Below are 21,126 nucleotides of genomic sequence, written 5' to 3'. Positions count from 1 at the left end.
AAATAATTATTTGAATGCAGTCAGCCACTGTATCTTTTTAGTGTAATATTAATGGGAGGAAATGGAAGATTGCGACTGAATTTTAATGAATTAATTTGTTAATTATTGCAAAGCCTGTGAAGGAACTAAGTATGATTATTACCTTTATTCCCAGGAAATTTCAACTTATGGTACACACAGACCTCTAATAATATTTCTATGAATTCTTAACACATGAATACTGTAAAATAGTATTAAATTTCTGTATAATTCAAGTATGAACCCAATGTCAGAGGGCCAGATTTCGACATCCTAATTCACAAGTAGTCCTTAGCGTCGCCAAAAACAGTGGGGCAAGATGCACAGTAAGTACTGACAGTGTGCTCTTCTACCGGGCTGGATTTGGTTCATCATTCCTAATCCTACTGAATGTCATAAGACATGCATGTGTTTTCATTTCCTGTAGATTAGGCTGAAATAATTCACAAAATGTTCTAGGAATCAGTCACCAATTTTAATTTAACCTAATGAGTTATACCAGAGAGCGGCAACTTTTACTGGCAGAGAGACCCAGAACAACTCAGCTCAGGTCTGAGGTAAGCAGGCACTAAGATTCACCCACCTCCACTGCTTCTGCCTGCTGCCCGACTGTGATGCAGCACTGACATTTTTTACACGATAGAGTCCCTGAAAGCGGTCTACAGCTGTGACTTTATGCACATGCATGGCTGCAGAGCACTTTTAAAGTGGCTGATCATGCAAAAAATTAGCCTTGGTCAAATAAAGTACTAGGTTAAGGCACTGTAAAGCAAAGCACCTTAGGGAACTTGAGTTCCCTCCAGGATTTATTTTTTGTTTAGGAGTGGGGGAGGAAGGGGGAAAGAGAACAGCAGCATGGAGCTGCTGGCTGCTTTTAAGTGGCCAGCTGCCCTCCCCCCACTCCCCCAGCTCACGTACTGGGGGGAGCCGGGCCAGGCCAGGCCTGTGAGGCAAAGGGGGGCTCCGTTCCAGTACAGTCCCCACCCCCACTCATTCAAAAGCAGCTGGCAGCTCTACAATGCCGCTTCCCTTTCCTCTCCCTGTCCCGCTTGGGAGAGGGGCAGTTCAGCAACATCCTTGGAAGCTGCTGGAGTGCCCCTGACTGCTGGCCAGGGCTCCAGTCCCCCACCCCTGACCCAACAGGGGGGTTAATTCATGGCACTTTACATAAAGGGCCATGAGTTAGAGAGGGGCCCTTAACATCTGTAGGCACCCTGGGGGAGCTTCCCTCTGCCAAAACCCCAGGTGCCTAACTGAAATGTAGTGCAGGCAGAGCCCCCCACCACCAAAGCCCGAGCTCTGTGGGCCAGATCCAAAGGCTGCATGGGCTGGATCCAGACTGTAGGCTGTAGTTTGTTGACCCCTTAATTAAACAATTAAACAAATGGAAGAGGGAAGCTCTTCTCATTAAGTAACATGTAAGGAAAAGTTTAGATTTGTGTTACAAAATAAATTGTTGGTATTTGTTGAAGGACATAAACAAACAACAATGCATCATGCATTTTAAACGCTGCATCCTGGAAAGAAAAGCATGTGTTAAAAAAAACAGAACTTTTTTTTATAAATGTTTATACAAGGCACTTTTGGCAGGGTTAATTCTCTGACATTCAGAAATGTTTATTACAGGATCTCTTTGTTTTCCCTCCATTCTAGTCATGTCCTGCTCAGGGACTGAGCACTGGTGCCCACTATTTTCGGTTAGTGATGATTCAGGCAGCAGAGCTTCACCAGCTTTCCACAGATTAATTTTTCAGCCGACATGCTTGTTTACTTAAATTGTCCTTCCTGCATAATTTCCCACAATATGTAATAAGGCAATGACGTGAGACACTCTCCAAAGTAGGATTAAGATACAGAGAGCCAGAATGTACAGAGTTGGGCTTGCAGAGAGAACAACCCGGCCTTCATGGTTACCCCCTTACAATGATGACATTTTCCAGACTGTAATCCAAATGAATGCTGAGGAGAGCACACATATATTCTCAGACTCTAGGGGTTTAGTGGCAGAAAGAAAGGGGGGGGGGGGGCGGAAAAATCAAGCTCTGGCCTATCCCTATGTTTATTCTAACTGATCCATACAAAGGTGGAAGCTTGAGTATTCTGCATGCTGGGAGAAATCCTGGCTCTATTTAAGTCACTGATGGAACTCCCCATGACTTCAAATAAGACCAAAATGTCACTCTTTTTTACCGTGTTTCTGTGCTTAATACAATGAAATCCTCTGAATTATCACAGACAGGTAGAAAGTGCAAAACTGCAGAAAGACTGACCGTGTGGAAGTGCTTGTGGCAAATGCTGTTTCTATGCCCTCCCACACTTTTTCCAGTTGACCAAGTGTGGGAGAATCCTGCATCATATTGATTTTTCTGCCCACGCGTAAGTGGCACTTGTCCAGTAGTTTCAACAGCAGCATGAATCTAGCTGGAACTGCACAAGTCTGAATAAATACAAAGCACCAGATTTCACTACCATTGGAAAAATGCCACAGTGCAGGTAGGAAGATCCTATAGGGGGTGAGAATCCTCTTCTGCAAGAAGACCAAAATGCAGGGAGACTGAAACCACAAAAACTACAGCTGGAGGTACAAACTTACATGAAAGAGGGCAGAGGCAGGGAAGCTTAAGGAACATAAAGTGAAGAAGAGCATGAACAGAAGAGAGCAAGAGAGCAAAATGAGTGGACAGTGGGCTTAGATGGCTACAGATAGCCCCTTTCCTCCCCTTCTCCATTGCCCTTGTGTTTTGCAGCTCTGTGAGGATTTACACTTGTGCTCAAGTACTTTCGTGAATCAGGAACCTTGCTCACTCCTACAGCCACTCTTATACAGACTTCTCATTTCAGTGAGGTTTTACTGATGAGATCCAAAACACCCACTATAAAACTGGCTTGGAAAATATGAGATGCCGAGCATTCAAAGCTTTTAAAACTTATTTTCTACTGAATTAGTGAAGCAGGTAAATCTGATAAAATCTCTGGAAGAAGTAAGTAAAATGTGCCCACACACACAGCTGTGGACCCTTATCAGGGAACTCAAGCCCTTTAATAAAACCATAGTCCAGAATTCCAACCAGTCACTAATTGCGGCTACTGTTGAGTAAGTCTGATGAGAAAAACCCTGTGATTGCCTGCGTGTACTGAAGATTTCAGTCACCACACAAGTCATAGTTTGCACTCAAAAAAGTGGCATTTTTGCACATGCCAATAATTATCCCAAGAAAATTGGTCTGCACATTAATAGGGAAAAACTGTACATTTTACTATTTAGAAGGAAAAATAATTGGACATAATTTTTAATTTGGGGTCCAAATCATGACAGATCATGACACTTTTGAATGTTTGCAACTCCTGCTGAAATCAATGGGAGATGAAGTTGCTTGTGACATGGCCACTGACTACCTTAATAATAATGATAATGATCAAATATCAGCAAAGGACAAAATGCATTATAAAGAGGAAATCATTGACCTTGACTTGATGGATATGCAGTCACAGGTACTAATGCCTGAAATGATAAGTGAATGGAAATTGCTATCAAGCTATAAGACATTCATTTTTGTCCCTACTTCTTTCTTTCAGAACTAACACAGGTCTTTACTTCGGGAGGAACTGACCAAATTTAGTTTGAAACTTGGCTTCTGCAATCTGAGCCCAGTGTGCCCATGTGCTGTAATAACTAATTAACATTTATAATGTGGTAGTGCCTAGCAGACTCAAACCCAGGTCAGGGCCCCATTGTGCCAGTGCCGTACAAACATATGGTACGTGACAGACCCTGACCCAGACAGCTACATGAATATATTCAGGCTTATGTTTCCCTCTGAAACCCTGCTTACTGACATGCTATAACAAGGTGTTAATGAGCAACACAGCACAAGTAAACTCAAGAGTGTGACAGTGGCACTGTAATGGGCAAGGTCCTGAACTGCATGCCTACATAAAAGGAAACGAGTGTGATACAGAAACTCACGTTTCCACCGCTCTACTTCACGGCCTCTTCATTAGTAAGGGTATTTGCATGCAAACAGGATCTTACGTTTCTCAACAGTTCTACTCCTGCTGCTCACTCCTCACCTGAAATCTTTCCTTAATCCTCTGTATGAGAACAGGTTATCATCTCCATAGTAACGAATCCAATTCAAAGCTCCCCCACCATACACTGAACAAGAAACCCCTTCTCTCCTTCCTCCAGTTTTATTAAACTAACAACTTAGGCGTTTTAGGAATGCCATCTCCTCTGTCTACTCCGAAACCCTTTCCTCCACACTGTCTTTCAGTATCATTGAAGGTTCTGTCTTATGTACGTTAGGCGCATGCAGGGAGCCTACTGGCAAGTCACCCAGTCCCGTCTAGGTTGTTGTGTCCTGGATTCATTCCTTAGCTAAGATATTCAGCTCCTGGAGCAAGCCCTCTTATTCCCTCTTCCCCAACCTTTGAAAACATATTGCTCAGCTGACCAGAAAATAATGGGTGCCAATACCACCATGTGTAGTAAGGTCTGTGGCAGTTGTCAGTTAAAGACCATTTAGTACATTGGCCTTACCTGTCCTGTATCCCGTGTTATTGAGGTACACTGCAAATGTGCGTATTTCATGCTGAGCTTGCCAGGATGGAGAGGAGCAGTTCTCATTGTTAGTATAGGTGTTGTGATTGTGGACATATTTTCCGGTGAGAATAGAAGAGCGGGATGGGCAGCACATTGGTGTCGTCACAAAAGCATTGATGAAATGGGCACCTCCTTGTTCCATGATCCGCCTCGTTTTATTCATCACTTGCATAGAACCTGAAAGAAGAAAACCATCCATGGCTGACAAAGGCTTCTCTTGTTTTCAGTTAAAACAAGCCATAACAAAACCCTGTAAACTGATACGGTAAAGGCGTTATAAGGTATTAGTCAGCACAAGTCCAATAAAAGATTCTGTCTTGTTATCAGGATCCTCATACGGGGCCCAATGTTGAAGTCATAGCTGAGATTTTACTAAGCCCTGTTGACATCTGTGGGAATCCAACACCAGGATGCCTCAGTATCTTGCAAACTAGGGTCCAAATTCTGCCAGAGTGAGCATGTCTACACAAGACCTTTACTACGGAGTTATCTAATTAGCTCTGCAGTAAAACTTCAGCATCTGCATGTGCAGGGCTATTAGGATGGAGTAAATTAATTAACTCCGCTGTAGGACAGTACTGCCAAACACAAGTGCTATGCTACAGTGGAATTATTTGCTCCGCTGAAATGCATGTGTAGATGTTGGCAGGGCTGGCTGGGGCACAAGGGTGCTTCAGTGCAGAGGCTACGTGTTGGCTAGCCCCACATTGAAACACCTGTGTTCTCCAACCAGCCCCTTTGTACCATGCTGAGCTATGTCAGAGCAACCCTGGGCTGGCAGCCCGATCCCCTGCATCCCCAGCCAACTTGGGGCTGCTCCACCTCAGCTCAACATGCTGCAGTCCTGGGTGCATGTGCAAACAGTGTGCTCAGGAGCAATAAACTCTGGAGTGAACTGAGCTAGTTTATTCAACTGCCTGAACAGCCCATGAAGACGTGCCCACTGAGTTGTATAATACTCTGCAAGTGGTCTTTCTGGAACCACAGGTACTGCTCATGGAGTTAACCATGAATGAAATCCCAGATTCTAGTAAATAGGGCTTGCACCTTATTTTGAGGAGTTTGGTGGAGCATTAGCTTTTGGCTGGGGTTCCATACAGGAAGCAATTTAACCCCCCCAAAAAATAGTTGACACAAGGCCATCATCTTCTCTTTTCTTCTTTCCTTCCCTCATTTGTTGGCAGGTAAGGTTGCTTAGAACTTGCCACCCCATTCTCCTTGTACCCCACAAGAAAGCGATGAACAAAACATAAGGAATCCATCTAGCGAATTTTGTCACAATTTGACCCAGACGGGTCAGCCTCATGTATTAGTACTACAAGAGACTAAAATTCAGTCCACCTCTGTCATAGTTTTTACTTTACAGTGATTTGGGGCTTGGTTCCACAGCAATGGCCCCTCACTGATTTTACATTAGGTCGGTAACATAGTAAAGGCCATAACAAGTCTCTTAACACTAAGAGGTTTACATCACAGGAGATTTAGACAGTTCAGGGTAATGGGATACAAAGCCTTTTAACAGCCAAGGTCAACAATGACCAAATGCCACTGGCATTCAATGGCTACTCATTTCTTATATACAAGGAGTCAACATAGTTCCTAGTGGGGAGACATCCACTTTACAGAAAGTGCTTTCACAACTGACATTTTATTGCCTGTCTGTACAGAGAATCCAGGGTTGAAAGTACATGGAGAATGAGTTTCCTCTTTCCTGTACCAAGGTGATCCCTCTAGGTTAGATTCCAGGACACCAATGGAGGAAACTTGCTGCTGGGCTACATTTGCCCTGGAAAGAAGTTTCATCTTCAAAGCACATAAAAATAGCACATGTGACCAACACTATCCCCTCAAAAATGAACAGAATAGACACTGATACAAAGCAAATGTTGCATGATCATACCCTTCTTCTACCAAATATCAGTAGAGAATATTGTGAACAACATCAGGATTAGCATAAGGTTTCATGTTGGACTGGAGCTAGAGTACAGTGAAACTTACCCAAGGTTGGGTTGGATTAATGGTTCAGTTTTAATCAATGCATCCTGCAACCATCTGGCACAAACTGTATGTTGTTTCCATCAATAATGGGTTTAGATTTCTTCTAAGCTCTTTAGGTAGAGATTTCATTATGAAATTGCAACAGTGAGTTGATTTGATACAGGGCACACTGATGCAACCAGGAGTCAAAACCTAGAGGGAAAAATGGTTGAAATCCATACAGGAAATTGACTCTCTGGTTCCATGAAGGGAGACTAATTCCTCTTACTAGTCATTTTATTTTAAAATTCCCAAGTCTTTAGATTTCTTGAGACCATCGTGTGTTTGACAGGGAAAAATAACAGTTGTTAAGGAGTTTTTTTTAAGTGGCCACAGCTCATCCCTAGAATTCTCTCTCATAGAAAGGAGGACCCATTGATATAGTGGCTCCCATACAGAAGAAATTGTAATACTGAACATATTAAGAAGAAGTTTGCAAACAAAGAAAGACCTTGTTGTGATCACAAGATAGAAAACTGTGCATTTTAGCAGCAGTCTCCCCTTTCTTCAAAGTCTCCTCTAACCTCAGTTATAACAAAGCCGTCTGTACAGCATGTGAGCCTGAAAGGTGAAGGTATCTGCTCTGCTCTGTCTTACGAGTTAACCCAAAAATAATTAAGCAGGCTGAAGGAATGTTTTGTCATTCTACTCCTAAATGCAATTTTAACAACCCCTTTAAACGACAGCGGCATCTGTGCATAAATAATATTACATGTTAAGTCTCCCCTTGGGGACAGTAACCTCCTTCAATAAAACTGTTGTAATGACAAGACTTTATATATCAACAGTCTTTAATATAAAAACATATGATCTAATCTTCTTCCCCAGCTTGAGAACTAATGCAGAGTGACAGATCAGTGGAAGGTAAAAATCCAGCATCCCCTTCCATGCAATCTTAAATAGGCCAGCTTTAAATATTTTAAACAATGCTAAGCCATCCAACCAAAACTTATTTTCTTCCTCCTGCCTCCAACATAAACTTGGTGACATAAAAGAAAGTAGAAATTGAATTCTTCTATGACACAACATCACTTGTGTGTTAAGCAGCAATTGGAAACCAGCAAACCTTCTTTTCTCAAGTGGGGAAACCTTTTGGGATTTCATTAGTTAGATTCTTATGTTCTAAGAGAAGTTACACTTTCATGCATCAATATTTTATTCAGAAAAGATCTCTGTTACAAGACTGAAATCACAGGTACAAAAATAAAGGTAACTTAGTTATTAAGCACATAATATTTGGCGAATTATAAAAAGACACTCTACAGGACTTTGAAAAAAGATCCAACAGGTCAAGACACAAAGAAAAACAGGAACTAGATTGAGATTTAGTCCGGACTTCATAGGGTTTTTTGGTTTTTTTTGTTTTTTTGCTTAGTCTTTCCTCAGAGATCATTACATCATTGACAACAGTGTTTAGACTAATATTATAATGGAAAAAAATGAACAAACTTTTTACAGTCCTTGAGTGGAACCTTGACATTGAGGAAACACTTATGGAACTATGCAAGCTCAATGGCATACCCTGAAGAAGTCACTCCTTTTTAGAGCCCTTTGTTTTTTGCACTAACAATTATTCCACACCATCTAGGAAGGAAGCTTTCCCTTCATTAAGGGTCAGAAAGTCCTTTATTTTCTCCTCTGCTGAACATGAATGATGGAAGAGTTATAACAGAACATGAAGACAGAGGCATCTCAGGCACCAGGAAGTTTGTTAAAATGACAACAGTAGTGATCTTTTGCAGCACAGTTAAGATTTCAGAATAAATACCCATCTTATGGTAAGTGCTGCAGTATCTTCCAAGGATATGATGAAGAAGAGAAATGCATATCACAGAAGAGTTCTAACGTCATTCAAAAATAAGAAAACCATGTATAAGAAGACTGACAGAAACATTAAAATCACAGCATGGCGTATGTAGGAGAATTATCCTAAGTTTTTCTAATAGCAATTCATGACAAGGCACACTAAGAAACTATGAGAACTTTGTTGCACTGATGCAATAGAAGTGCAAGCTTCTCATCAGGTGCTTTTAAAAAACCTTACATTGTACGTAAATCTGAAGACAACACATACCAACAGGTACAGGTTTCCTTCACTTTACGCTGTACATGTATTCCTGGAAAACAGCATTCAACTCAAATTCGCATAAAGGGAACCCACTTTACAATGCAACAAAAAGGAGATGTTCCAAGACATCTGTACTGACACCCAGACCCATTTCTACCACTTTTACAAGACAATTTTGGTACTCACTAACAGCAGACAGTGCACACAAGCACAGGGCACTATTGTAATGGGGATGGCAACTACAGAAACACATGTCACAGTCAATGAGCAAGGAGCACAGATCCACACAGGAAACTATATTTTGCTGCTTGTCTTTCCCACAATGCACCACACACAGCAGCTGACTGCGGGCTTCCACTACATGGTTTGCATAAAAATGAATTTACCTCGCATACAATGAATTTTGGGTATAAAAAAGGTCATCACATAAGAGTGTATTTACATATACAAAACCCGCATAAAATGAGGGAAACCTGTAGTTATGTACAGATACTTGACTAGCACACAAATGGCTAGGTGTGCACGCCAAAGCTGTTTTTGTGGAGCAAAACAGCACACATTTTTACTGTTGTACCAGAATTCCAAAATGTGCACTGTTGTACACTGTTTCCCACATATTTTTTGCCCAGTTCTATTTATTAAGTATTCACAGTATGGCTGGATCATCTTCCTTGGGACCTGTTCAGTTGCACTAGAAGTGTTATCAACATGAAGGAAGTTTATCTTGATCATATTTTGCAACAGATGCAATCACATCACAAATACAGGGTACCAGTTATACATTAAATTCAAATTTTAGCATTTAAGAAACTATTTTTCCTGTACTATTTTACTGGTCTCTCACAGCTCATCAACAACAGTACACTGTAACGGCGTACAATTCTAAAATAAATTGTATGATTTATCACATTATAGTTTCTTTTGTTATATTTAAAATACATTCACTTCTTGAAGAGAGGAACATATGAATGTTTGATATGCAAATGTAATGGACTGTATTGAAGAAAGGATTTATTGTGAATTCTTCAGCACAGGCTAATAGTAGAAACTTGCTAAAATCCTTAATCAACTTAGCAGCTGTTTGAAGAAGTAATATTGAATTTTTCATTAACTAACATTTTATTGCCAGAGATCATACAATTAATGTCAGAGTTTGGCAGCTCCGTTGTTGAAGAGCTTGAATTAAGCCCCAAGTGACTTCATCTGTGTTGAAGCTAAATTTGAGAGGTGACACCTGTAGGTGGACATGTATGCTCAACCCCTGGAATGCTAATTACCTCGCTTCATTATGCTTACTTTCTAATTGAACCATTCAAGATACAATTTTTCCCCAATTTCTTTTCTTTCCCCCTTTTGTCATTAAAAGCTGTTAACGGGTCTTCTCTTCTCTGGTTAGGACCACCGACAGGCACATTGTCTTCTGTGCAAAATTTATACTCCTTCAGCATGGCATATATCAACACGCAGCTCAGATCCTGCAGGTAACCAAAGCCCTCTTTTTCTACAACAGAGGAAAGTGGATTTTGCTGACCTGCTGTAACTATAGTAATACAGCATCCAAAAGACCCTAGAATCTATACTGCAGGGGCCCACTGGCACTATGATAGTCTGGATAATCAGATTTAACTGGAAAACTAACCATTGGGTACCTTTTCGCCCACATATTTCCCCTCTTCTTTCCTATGAATCACTTTGTCCACTACTCTCTGTATGGCTCTTCTGACACAAAGAGCAACAAGTGACTGCGTGTCACTTGTATATAGCTGGGTAAACTGTTACTAGTCTTCTTGTGAAGAGAGATAAGGAGAAAGTTGTCTTTTCTCATTTGTATCCACCACAGTTTGTTCAAGCTCTTTTGAATCAAGAATTATACAGCCTTTTCAACAGTTTCTCCCTTGTTTCAATCCATGGCAAGGGTTTGGTTTCCTGAATAAAAATCATGATTAAACACCCGTGCAAATAAGAAAGGAAGTTGAGCCTTTTCCTGAATGGTCTGCATCTCCTCCTTGCAAACCACACCTGTTACTGCTATATTGTTAAACACTTTTTAGATTAAATAATGGGAAGGCTGTTAACATGCCTGAGATTGTTTCATCTTTCTTTTCATTTCAGAATAGCCATAAAACAATTTTAGCAGCACCATGAAAGGAAACACCATTTTGCCACCAATGCCACAGGATTTTCTTAGAAATACTGGTGGTCTTGACTATGCCCAACTTTCCCTACTATACCTCCAAAATTCCCAAGATTTTGTTAGCTAGTATTTGTAATCTATAAAATAAACTGCAATTGACATGTTGTTACCATCTCCCTTAAGGAACACTAGGCCCAGTACTCACAAATGGCAGTTTTGATAACATTGGAAGATTTGTCAGATCAGTTAAGAATAACAATTACTTCAAACAAATATCGGGCCTCATGAAGCATTAGTGAAACATGTTTAATAACAAACCTTGGCTTCACAAAAATGCATTTTTTTCCAGGCCAGATCCTAATTTGTGTGGACACATGCCCATTATGCTTGAAATTGAAAAGAAACATCAGATTATCTGAGAAAGGTAGTATGCTGCCCAGAGGACTTTGACAATTGCATCAGAGACAAGCAGGCCAGCATAAATAGAAATTTATGAATTTTTTAGGACCACCCTCTGGACTTTAGTCACATGAGACTCTGAGATAATGTACTTGGGTTTTTTGGATATGCATTATTGAAACAGTTTGTCTAACTGTTAAAAACATTACTGTCCCTCAAAAAATCCCATCTGACTCTGCCTCACTTAAACTAAGGTTTGATTCATTAGCTTTTTATAGTGGAACATTTTCTAATCACTTTTGGAACCAATGGGACACTGCGATATGCTCTATAACATGCAGAAATACTGATGAAAAGGAAGCATCTATAAACACAGCGTCATGCTGCCACACTGCAGTTCTGGCTTAGAAAAGCAGCTGTCAAAAGGTACTTCACTTTGTTAGGGGTGCACTGATAGAGATTTATTGAGCTGATACAGATAGCTGATACCGATACGATCACCAATATGCAGCCTGGTAGCATGGACAGCAGCATCTGGCTGGTAAGTCTGTTGTGGGGGAAGAGGTGAGGGGGGTGGCAGATCGAGGCCTTCGTGATGAGGGAGGGAGTGGGGCTGGGGCAGGAGCTGTCCAGCGAGGGTGGAGCATGGGATGGAGCCATGGCTCATCCAGGGGGACACAGGGATGGCTCCTGCCATTACACGCACCCCAGAAAGGCATGGGGGGCGTGTGCTCCCAGATCAATGAGTGGGTCAAGCCACTGTGAGCTGGGGCTGAGGCTGGGGGCAGGTTCTTTCCAGTGGGGGGGATGGGCCAGTGCTGCACTTGGGCTGGGTGGTGGCAGTACTGGGAGGGAGTTATGGAGAGAGGCTACAGCAAAATTTGGGATGGCTACAGTCCCCCCATAGTCCCACTCTCAGCGCTGCCTCCCACCTTAGGCATAGCCCCAGTCCATCCCCCGACTAGGAACTACTTGGCACAGCCCTGGCCCCAGCCCACCCTTGCCCCACTTGCACATCTGGGCTTACACGCCCCCAGCTGTCCTGGGGTCCACGCAGCAGTGGGAACCCCCCCCCCCAAAAAAAAAGCTGCAGCTCCATCGCGTGCTCTGCCCTGACCCAGCTGGGCAGCCCCTGTCCCAGCCCCAGGCCCACACCCTCCCTCAACACAGGGGTCTCAATCTGCCTCCCCATCCTCCTTTCCTCCCCCCCCACCCCAGACTTACGGACTTACCAGCTGGAAGCTGCTCTGCACTCCACACTGCCACATGCATGCTGTGTGTGTACACACACACACGGACATTTATTGGTGACGTTATTGGCTCCATCAGTCAAAAAAGCCGACTGCCATTAATACTGTCAATTTACTTTATACCAGTGCCAATCCAATATTGGCCTGATGTATCGATGCATCTCTATACTTTGTGACTGTACATTTCCCCCACACCCCAAAACTTGTTTTCTAAACTTTCACATATTTTGGGCTGAACATTTGGTTTCTGATAATGGTCAAAAGAAACAAGCACACCCCAACTCTCAATTTTACACAGAGCTAGGCTTTATGAGCCCATTTATAAATTTATCAAGCGACTAACATAAAATTGTTTTTTGATCACTACTTAATCTTGATATGTAACATTTTGCAAAGAGAAACTTATTAGAAAAATCCCTGTCAACCTCATTAATGCTCCAAATCATTACACAAAGAATTTGTTTAATCTTAATCTTCTTTCCTCAATTAAAGCATCTACTAGTAAAATGGATTATCAGAGTAGGATAATCTTCGGTGCTAAATTCTCTAGGATAAAACTCAAGTATACTCATAGCTATGTGAAAAATAACCCAAACGATTTTAATATTTTCGATAACGTTTTGAGATAAAACATTTAGAATGGGGAGAAAAACAATTTATGCCTCTGTTTTATGAAACTTAATTTGGCAATTGAGTAGTTACATATCTAAGTAGCTTGCCATCTAAACCTACTCTTTTTGTGCGCAGCTTCCTAACTTGGGCATGAAATTCCAGGAAGCACAGTTTATATATGCAGATAAGGACAAACAGAAAAATTCTGTTCTCCTTCCAAAACAGGATGTAATCTCCAGAAACAGAATTATTTAAATTTTAAATTGATGATACATTTGCTCTCACTGATTTAGAATGTTACTGGAAAGTGTTTTCTGTTTAATGATGGGTTACCACTTTTTCTATCATACTTTTTGCACTGAAAAATAAAAGTTTATCTGCAGAGTAAGGTTAAACCACGACTGTAGAGAATAGAAGCTGAACACAATCAAAGGCAATACAGTATTTGTGAAATTAGAGTTTGGCTCTTACCAAGTTCTACATCCTGATCATCGGTAAGAACAAGAATGATGTTTGGGCGGATGTTTCTGCGATCCCTTTGAAATCTTCCCTTCAGACGCTGATTTAACAGGAAAGCTGAATTTCCATCCAACAGTGACAAAATAGTCATCATGAATAATCCAAGGACAATGCTATGCTGTGCCATTTTGTGCTGGTTTTGTGTTCTCTCCAAACAAGTTGGAATAATGCCTTCTACTCCTTCTTTACTTGCTGATCTAATGTGAAAGAGGGGGAAAACAGGTAAACATTTATGTCAAAATCTTTCAAATGATCAATGAAGTGCTCTTTAGAGGATTAAGTCTACAACACACCTGATGCCTAAAAAACAAACAGGAGTCTTGTTGTTTTTCACTTTGGCACCTGCTTGAAGTAGAAACATGCAAGAGAATTTTTGCAAAGGTTTATTTAAATCTGCCATTAATTTTGATCAGTGTTGAAACATGGCATAAATTTCATGACCTCAGGGGAACAAATTCTTAAAAGAACCCAACCCCCAGCCCTGTTAAAGTGGGCTCCCAAATGCCAGGGCTATGGAGCCAGGGCCCACAGCCCTCTGCTCCCCCTTAGCAGCCCCATCTCACTCCCTCTCTCCCTCCCTCACTATGAGGGCCTCAATCTGCTCCCCTCACCCTCCACTGACTTACCTGTGAGAGCTGCTCTCCATGATGCCTGGCTGTCACATTCGTATGTGCATACACACATGCACGTGGCACCCCCTGCATCCTGCTCCCCCAGGCCTCGGGCAGCCCCTTGCAGGCTGGAACTCTGCCAACCTGCAAGGGGAAACCTGCTATTTCCCACATTTTTTCTCCTTAAAAGAATAAAATCTGCATTTTTCTCCTTGAAAGGAGAAAATCCATGTTTTTCCATAGCGAAAAGAAAACCCAGATCCCTGATATTTTCACAGAATTTGCTTTTTTTTTTTTTAAATTAGACAAACGTCTTTTGTATTTACAATTTAAGGCTCCTATCCTGCAAACTCTTACAATGCACACATCAAGAATAGTATTACTGATTAAAACTGCTTGTGGCTGTTACCCAAAGAATAGAGCCCTAAAAACTGCCCCCAATGAAGTCAGTAGCTGAACTCCCACTGATTCCTATGAGAAGAGCCCAATTAAATGAATAAACATTTTGGGGCATATCTGAAAATTTCAGTTTTAGTTGGTTACCTTCTCCCCTAAAGGGATTTTCTTTTGCTAATAGAAATCAAAATACCAGTGAGAAACTATACAGAAAATATCTAGTGCTAATTACTTCATCAAATCAAGTGATCAATGAGTCAATTTTTGATGAATTCCCTGTGTACTGGCTTTCCCTGGACTGGTGTCAATGAACTCTTGTATTGCAGTAGAAAACAATTAAAAATTACACAAGGGAAACAGCCTGCTTCTTGTAAAGACCTGAAGTGGCTGAGCAGAAAGAACAGTGTGTTTTACCCTATAAAGTAAGCTTGATATTCTGTTTATAAAGCAATTTGGAAATTGTTTTTCCTTTGGTAAATTATTTCATAGCAACATTATTAGTTCATCTGTTCCAGAGTCTGTTTCTTGGGTTAAAGCTTGATTAAGAAAGTTCTCAAGCAATGACAAAAATCATTGGTTTGAAAAGTTATACAGAGTTTGTATACTCATAAAAAGACCCCGCTAAGTTCCCAAATTTAAACAAGACATGTAACTATACTATCTGCAGTAGTTATTAAGTGCTGATTTCCAATACACATATATACCACAGACAGGGCTTGAACAAACTCAGGTTGAACATTCATTCCTAGCTAGCCCTTCTAGGGACTTCATTGGTAGATGAAATTAATTTCTGAAGAACTTAATTTTTTTTTTGTAAGATAACTCTGATTGGCATGAAGGGAAAAGTCTTCCAAAAACTACAGACAAAACTGGTACCTTAGCTGCTCCTTAGAGTTTTGCCAATATTATACTACAGCAGTGGTGCTCAACTTTTTTGGCCAGCAGGCTGGATGGGCAGTGTATGATCCCTCTGCAGGTTGGATCTGGCCCATGGACCTAATCTAGCACTTGGAGCAGGCATGGTGGGGCCCAATTCTAGCGGCAGAGAGGGGCAGTCCAGCCCTGATCCAGCTGCACGGGGCAAGGGGTCTTGGCCTGGCCTCAACCTAGCCAGGCAGAGGGAAAGAGAATAGGCCCGGCCCCAGAGAGAAGGGGACATGAGCCGGCCCTGAACCAGCTGCCTCAGCAGAGGGGGCACGGTCCAGATCTGTGGCAAGAATAGCGCACAGCCCAGCTGCAACCTGGCCACGTGGAGGGAAATGGGCATGGCCCAGCCCCAATCTTGTCACTCGGGGGTGGGAAGAGTTGTGGTCTGGTTCCTACCTGCCCCATAGGACATAGTACTTTGGCAATGGGGAAGGGTGGCAGTACTGCCCACCTCTCTGCCACTGCCAAATTTCCTGACCCATGGGGAGCCCTGCGGGCTGTATTTCAAGGTTCTGTGAGACACATTTGGCCCGTGGGCCAGAGGTTGAGCACCCATGCACTAGGGGAAGACTGATCAGTCTTTTTCATTTTTCACTGCTCATACTCAGAATTCTGTCTGCAGTAATGAAACTGGCAGGGGTCACATAAGGCTTCTATACATGTGCTCAGGGGGGTGCTTTAATTAGAGTGGCTCTGAGAGCTGCTCTAATTAGAGTGCCTGCAGTGTCACATGTATTCAGCATCCTGCACCTCAAAACGGTGGCAGGGGCAGTTTAACTAAAGCTTGTTTGACAAGCTTTAGTTAAAAAGTGCCCCCGCTGCCATTTTGAAGTGTGGGGACATGAAAAAACACGTGATGCAGAGGCTGCTGGAGCGCACTAATTAGCACACTCCAGCAGATTTGATCAGTTGAGTCTGCTCTGATGGGTGCTAACTAGCATGTGTCAGAGCAAAAGTCTGTCACATATATAGGTGCCCATAAGTTTTACCATCCTAGTACCCTGCTAATTGGAAACATAAATTTGTATTTCAGAGGCAGACCCTGGAAGATTCTGCAGAGGAGAACTTGGGGTTGGGAAGTATTTGGTAGCAAATATCCCCTTCTGAAACTCAAAATAAGTTTCTGGTATTTAGAAATGATCCCATATACATGTAAAATGCAAAGCAGGCAATAGGGGTACCGTCATTACATAGCACAGATTTAAAAAATGCATTATTCAGGTTTTCACTTAGTGCTATCCAGCTGCCCCCCTGGATAGAATTTTGTGCTATTTATCCCTGGTTTTAGAAAGTTGGGCATCACTGTAGTGTCTGACCATACTTCTCACCTCTCTACCCGCTCCATTGGACGCAGGTTTTATGCTTGATAATGTTTCTTGAATTCTCCTCTTTTCTATCATTAATCTTTAGGAGTATCCATATCACCTCACTGCAGTCACCTCCTTCCTTCCCCAGTTCATTCCTTCTTTACTGTCTGTTACCCCCAATATTTGTATCAGATCCAATATTAGAAGACAATCTCTTTGAGCAAAGTTATTCTACTCTATTCTATCCTATAGCTATAAAGTCTTGAAAGACTTAAATTATATTCTTTTTCAGATGTGCCTATACTGCTATTTTACTCACAAACTATATTTACAGTTATAAAGCATAATTATATCTTCTCAGACCAAATTGTAAGTTGAAAAGACATCTTCTACTAAGCTAATTATTTTTACCTTAGCCCCGCTCCCTTTCATGGATATTGAAGCTCTTCTAATGTTATGGCTCTGTTATTGTCAGGATGAGTTCCTTGTAAGTGCCCCTTGGAAACAACTCAGATAATTACATGCAAAATTCACAGTGATAACTAGGTAAGAACACTTAAAGCAATTTTACAAATAAACTATTTTCTGAAATGTGTGCAACCACAGCAGACAGGCCACTACTAACTCCACATTTTCTGTGAAATCTAATTAACAACTTTAAATAACTTACAAAATGGTCACAGAAGAGTCACTTGTATTCAGAGCAGTCATCCATAGTGTCTAATTCTTAGCCAAGTATCACAACAAAGAACTTGTTTCCAATTTTTTGTAAACCTGGTAAAAGAAACAGTTCCCAAGTGGCTATTTAAAATGTCTGTCCCATTCCCGGTTGGAGATGTGGTTTACATGGTCTCTTAGTGGTGGCCAAAGAAAGGCCAAGGGAGTTCACAGTAATGCCCCAACCGACACATCCTAAGCATTTGGATCTGAACGTCCAGGCATTCTGGTATTCTGGGACAAGAAGCCTCTGCAGGCCACACTTCCACATTACAGATGGACCTGTTTTTAATTTGCACTTTTTTTTTTTTAGGAAAAGCTAAGAAGAGTACCTAGTTCCCGTATTACCAAGGCAAACTTGGCAAAATTTGGTCCCCCCCTGATTTTTTATATGCAACTCCAACCAATATTCCAGAAGTTTTTCTTTTAGAAGGGACATCTAGCTAAGCTGTGGTTAATCTGTGAGCATGTCCAACACAGGATGGTCCCAGGAACAGGAAAGTTTGGCTGTCTTCTGTTTTCTGTGGTTTGCTGGCAAATGTAACAAATCACTCCCTCCCTTCATAGGCTGCACTAAATACAGCTAGCTCATTTGCTCTTAGGATAGTTTGGGGAGCAAGAATACAGTCAAACTCTCTTTTCCTGTGTGGCAAGGCAAAACATTAACACCAGTCACATTTATAAACGCCATAGGGATGTGGCCATCTTTACTGCACTTATTCTAGTAATAAAAACACATGCAGCCAAGCTCTGCTCTCGAGAGGTATCTATGTTAGAGAAACTTTGGAAAAATTTTCTCGTTGCCATTGTCAAATCAGCTGCACTGCATTTAATGGGTCTCACTAGTGTCAATCCCAATCGGTGTTTTTAACAAGAATTTTTTGCACAAGCCCTGACACAGACTAGGGCAGCTAATGGTGGGCTGTAAACACTAGCACTCAACACAGCTCACAAGGGCTGGAACTGAACCAGTGCCCATGACTATGGTAAATATTTCAGTAGGCCTTAGTATGAAACACTCATAGGATGGATCCAGTCATGTTTCCTACTTCTCTGCAGGGAATGCCCAGGCATATGCTCTTTGGCATGTGACACATGGTACTGGGGGAGAGGGAAGGCTGAGGCCAACACCTGGGCTGGCCCCAGCAGTGTTACCTGGGGTCCTGAGGGCCTCCCAGGGCTCCAGCAGCAGCGATCCAGCAGCAGGGAGCCTGGCTGGCAGCTGGATCATGGCTCTGGCTAGCCAGGCTCCAGCTTTGGACAGTGTATGATGCTGCTACGTGCACTGCCCCGTTTCTTTCCACTGAGTTTTTTTTGACATCAGGGTCTCCTGGTGTCAAACCCCTCCCCCCATGCTGCAAATCTGCAATGCAGGGAACACCTGCATGTGCAGCATGTGCGGTATGTGGTGCTACAGATGAGTCTGCAGCACCACGTGTGCGTGCTTGTCTGGATGTGCCCATATTGTCCTGATGTAAATCTGTGCAACTCCACAAATGTCAACGGAACTATGCTGAGGTAAATCCAGAATCTGGCTCACACTGCTTTAAACATGCTTTCAACATGGAGCAAGTTAATTCCCTTTTGAAAAAAGAAAATTATATTTCAACTGCTGTTGAGTTTTTAATTGAGCTAATTCAATGAAGCAGATTTATAAAGTAACTGCATCTTGAATTTGCTTATTTAGTACCTTGTTTTAAAAATATGAGAAGTGCAAAACAGTAAAAAAAAAAAAAAATCACTATGGCAAATTTTACTCATTTAGCAACCATGATAGCATAGGGAAGCAACATACAAGAAACATAGGGCAACTGCACAGCAAGGAAAAATATGTTATCAAAGAATTGCTCACACCTGTTAACTGTTTTGAATATTTTTGAAGTCAGTGCCAGGTGTGTTATTTAAATGGACTTAGGTGTGCCATTTATCCAATGTTCAGAGCCATGGAAATGCAACATGTTGGATCCATTCCCTAGCAACCAATCCAATTAAACAAGCATTTTGTTTATCAAGTTGCCAATTAAATGATTTTTACTACACTTCAGTTCTTCTGAGTTTTGGGTCATTACTGTTTGTCCTGACTGGGGCGTAGAAGAAACCTTTCCCACTGATGCTTTCAATCAGCTCTGATATTTTAACACCATGTTTTGCAGTTTTTATCGCCTACATGTAAAAAAGTTCATTTACACTTGGATCGGAAGGGCTCTTGCTTGCATTCAAATATGTTCAGAGGCAAAAGTCCTTTTGAATTGTGATTTCACATTGTAATCTACATATCATTCTGTTTTGATTTAATATTTTTTCATTTCCCCCCCGCAAAAGTCATAAATTTTCAAAAGGATACAAAAAAAGGGCAAATTTAGAAACTAGTGCTAACCATGACTGTTAATAACAGCTTGCATTTTATATATATGAAGCTGGATAGATGCAAAAAATAACTTATGTACAAATGTGCAGTATTTCTCCAGATACTATTGCTGTTCCAGATATCTATCTAGATAGATCTAGATCTATCTATCGATAGATAGATAGATATATTATAACACTGAATCACATTTTTAGACAGCGTGTTTAGAACTATTTTCCTTCTGCTAGTGAGTACAAACAGGGCTCCAACCACCAAACATTTAAGAAAGGACAACCCATCTTTCTTTTCTGAAATCTCTCCCTGTACCTGTAACTTTATTTTACATAAAAAACATGCAGTGGCTGATGTTCAGTACAGGTTCTTGAGAGTAAAACACCATTTCTTATAAAAACACAGCATAAAGCCCATGAAGTAAATGTCCACTGGCGTGCCAATGTAAAACTCACAACAAGGCTCTGGAATATGAGCTAGTCCCAGTCAGGGTGCTGTGGCTCTCTGGGGTGCCTCGAGATCCTTTTAAGGGTGCCACACAAGGTTAACACCAGTCGGTGCGCAAACATGCTTCACAAGATAAACCTGGAGTTATCGAATAGGAATCCACAGCGTTAAAATCATCCTGACCTGCCGTGGCCTTCCTGAATTCTTTGCAACAACAAAAAAAAATTGTTCTATTATTTTTCTGCGGTCAAAAAACAAGTGAAAAGTAAGAGCTGGCATTTTCCGAGGGGCGCGTTGAACCTAACGAGGGGTCTAGAAAGGTTGAGAACCACTGTCCTGTCTGGTCAGGTTATTGGCTCCTCCACACAGCGTAATCCAAATAACAAGCGAGTTTTTTTCTGTAACACCTTCACTCCTGTCCCCACGGTCACCTAACCTGTCCTCCACTTAGCCCCCCTCCCCCCCCTTGCAGACTTATCCAACACCAATCCCACCTCGGCTGGTTTTAGAGAGGTAACTCGGATCTACCGCAGGCGAGGAAACACCAGAAAGAAACAATCCTACTAACATTAATACCAGCCACACGCCAGTGACGCTGGAGACACGCCACACGCCCAGGGAGGAATCGCCTCAGCAGCCTTGCCGCGAGACGAAGCGGCCGGTCCTGCCTCCGGGACTCCGGAGTTCGTGCAGCTGCTGCCCACGGCCGGGGGGCGGGGCGC

The 21,126-nt window shown here is 41.9% G+C and overlaps 1 protein-coding gene across 2 annotated transcripts in view; it reads right to left on the bottom strand.

The window, feature by feature from the left end:
- Window positions 1–21,126, bottom strand: part of SULF2 (sulfatase 2) — a 179,722-nt gene that overhangs the window by 69,292 nt on the left and 89,304 nt on the right. Inside the window, exons 1-3 of one of the 2 annotated variants that reach the window (XM_019539575.1) lie at window positions 13,593–13,660; window positions 6,620–6,811; window positions 4,559–4,798 (exon numbers count right to left, since the gene is read on the bottom strand). In XM_019539575.1, the coding sequence (XP_019395120.1) occupies window positions 4,559–4,793 (235 nt within the window). In that variant the 5' untranslated portion in view covers window positions 4,794–4,798; window positions 6,620–6,811; window positions 13,593–13,660. Of the gene's footprint in view, window positions 1–4,558; window positions 4,799–6,619; window positions 6,812–13,592; window positions 13,838–21,126 lie in introns of those variants that run through there. The other variant, XM_019539574.1, reaches the window with a different exon arrangement.

This window comes from Crocodylus porosus, unplaced genomic scaffold (assembly GCF_001723895.1).
Source record: "Crocodylus porosus isolate Cpor-Errol unplaced genomic scaffold, CroPor_comp1, whole genome shotgun sequence".
NCBI classification, from domain to species: domain Eukaryota; kingdom Metazoa; phylum Chordata; order Crocodylia; family Crocodylidae; genus Crocodylus; species Crocodylus porosus.
This window is presented reverse-complemented; position numbering and strand designations above follow the sequence as displayed.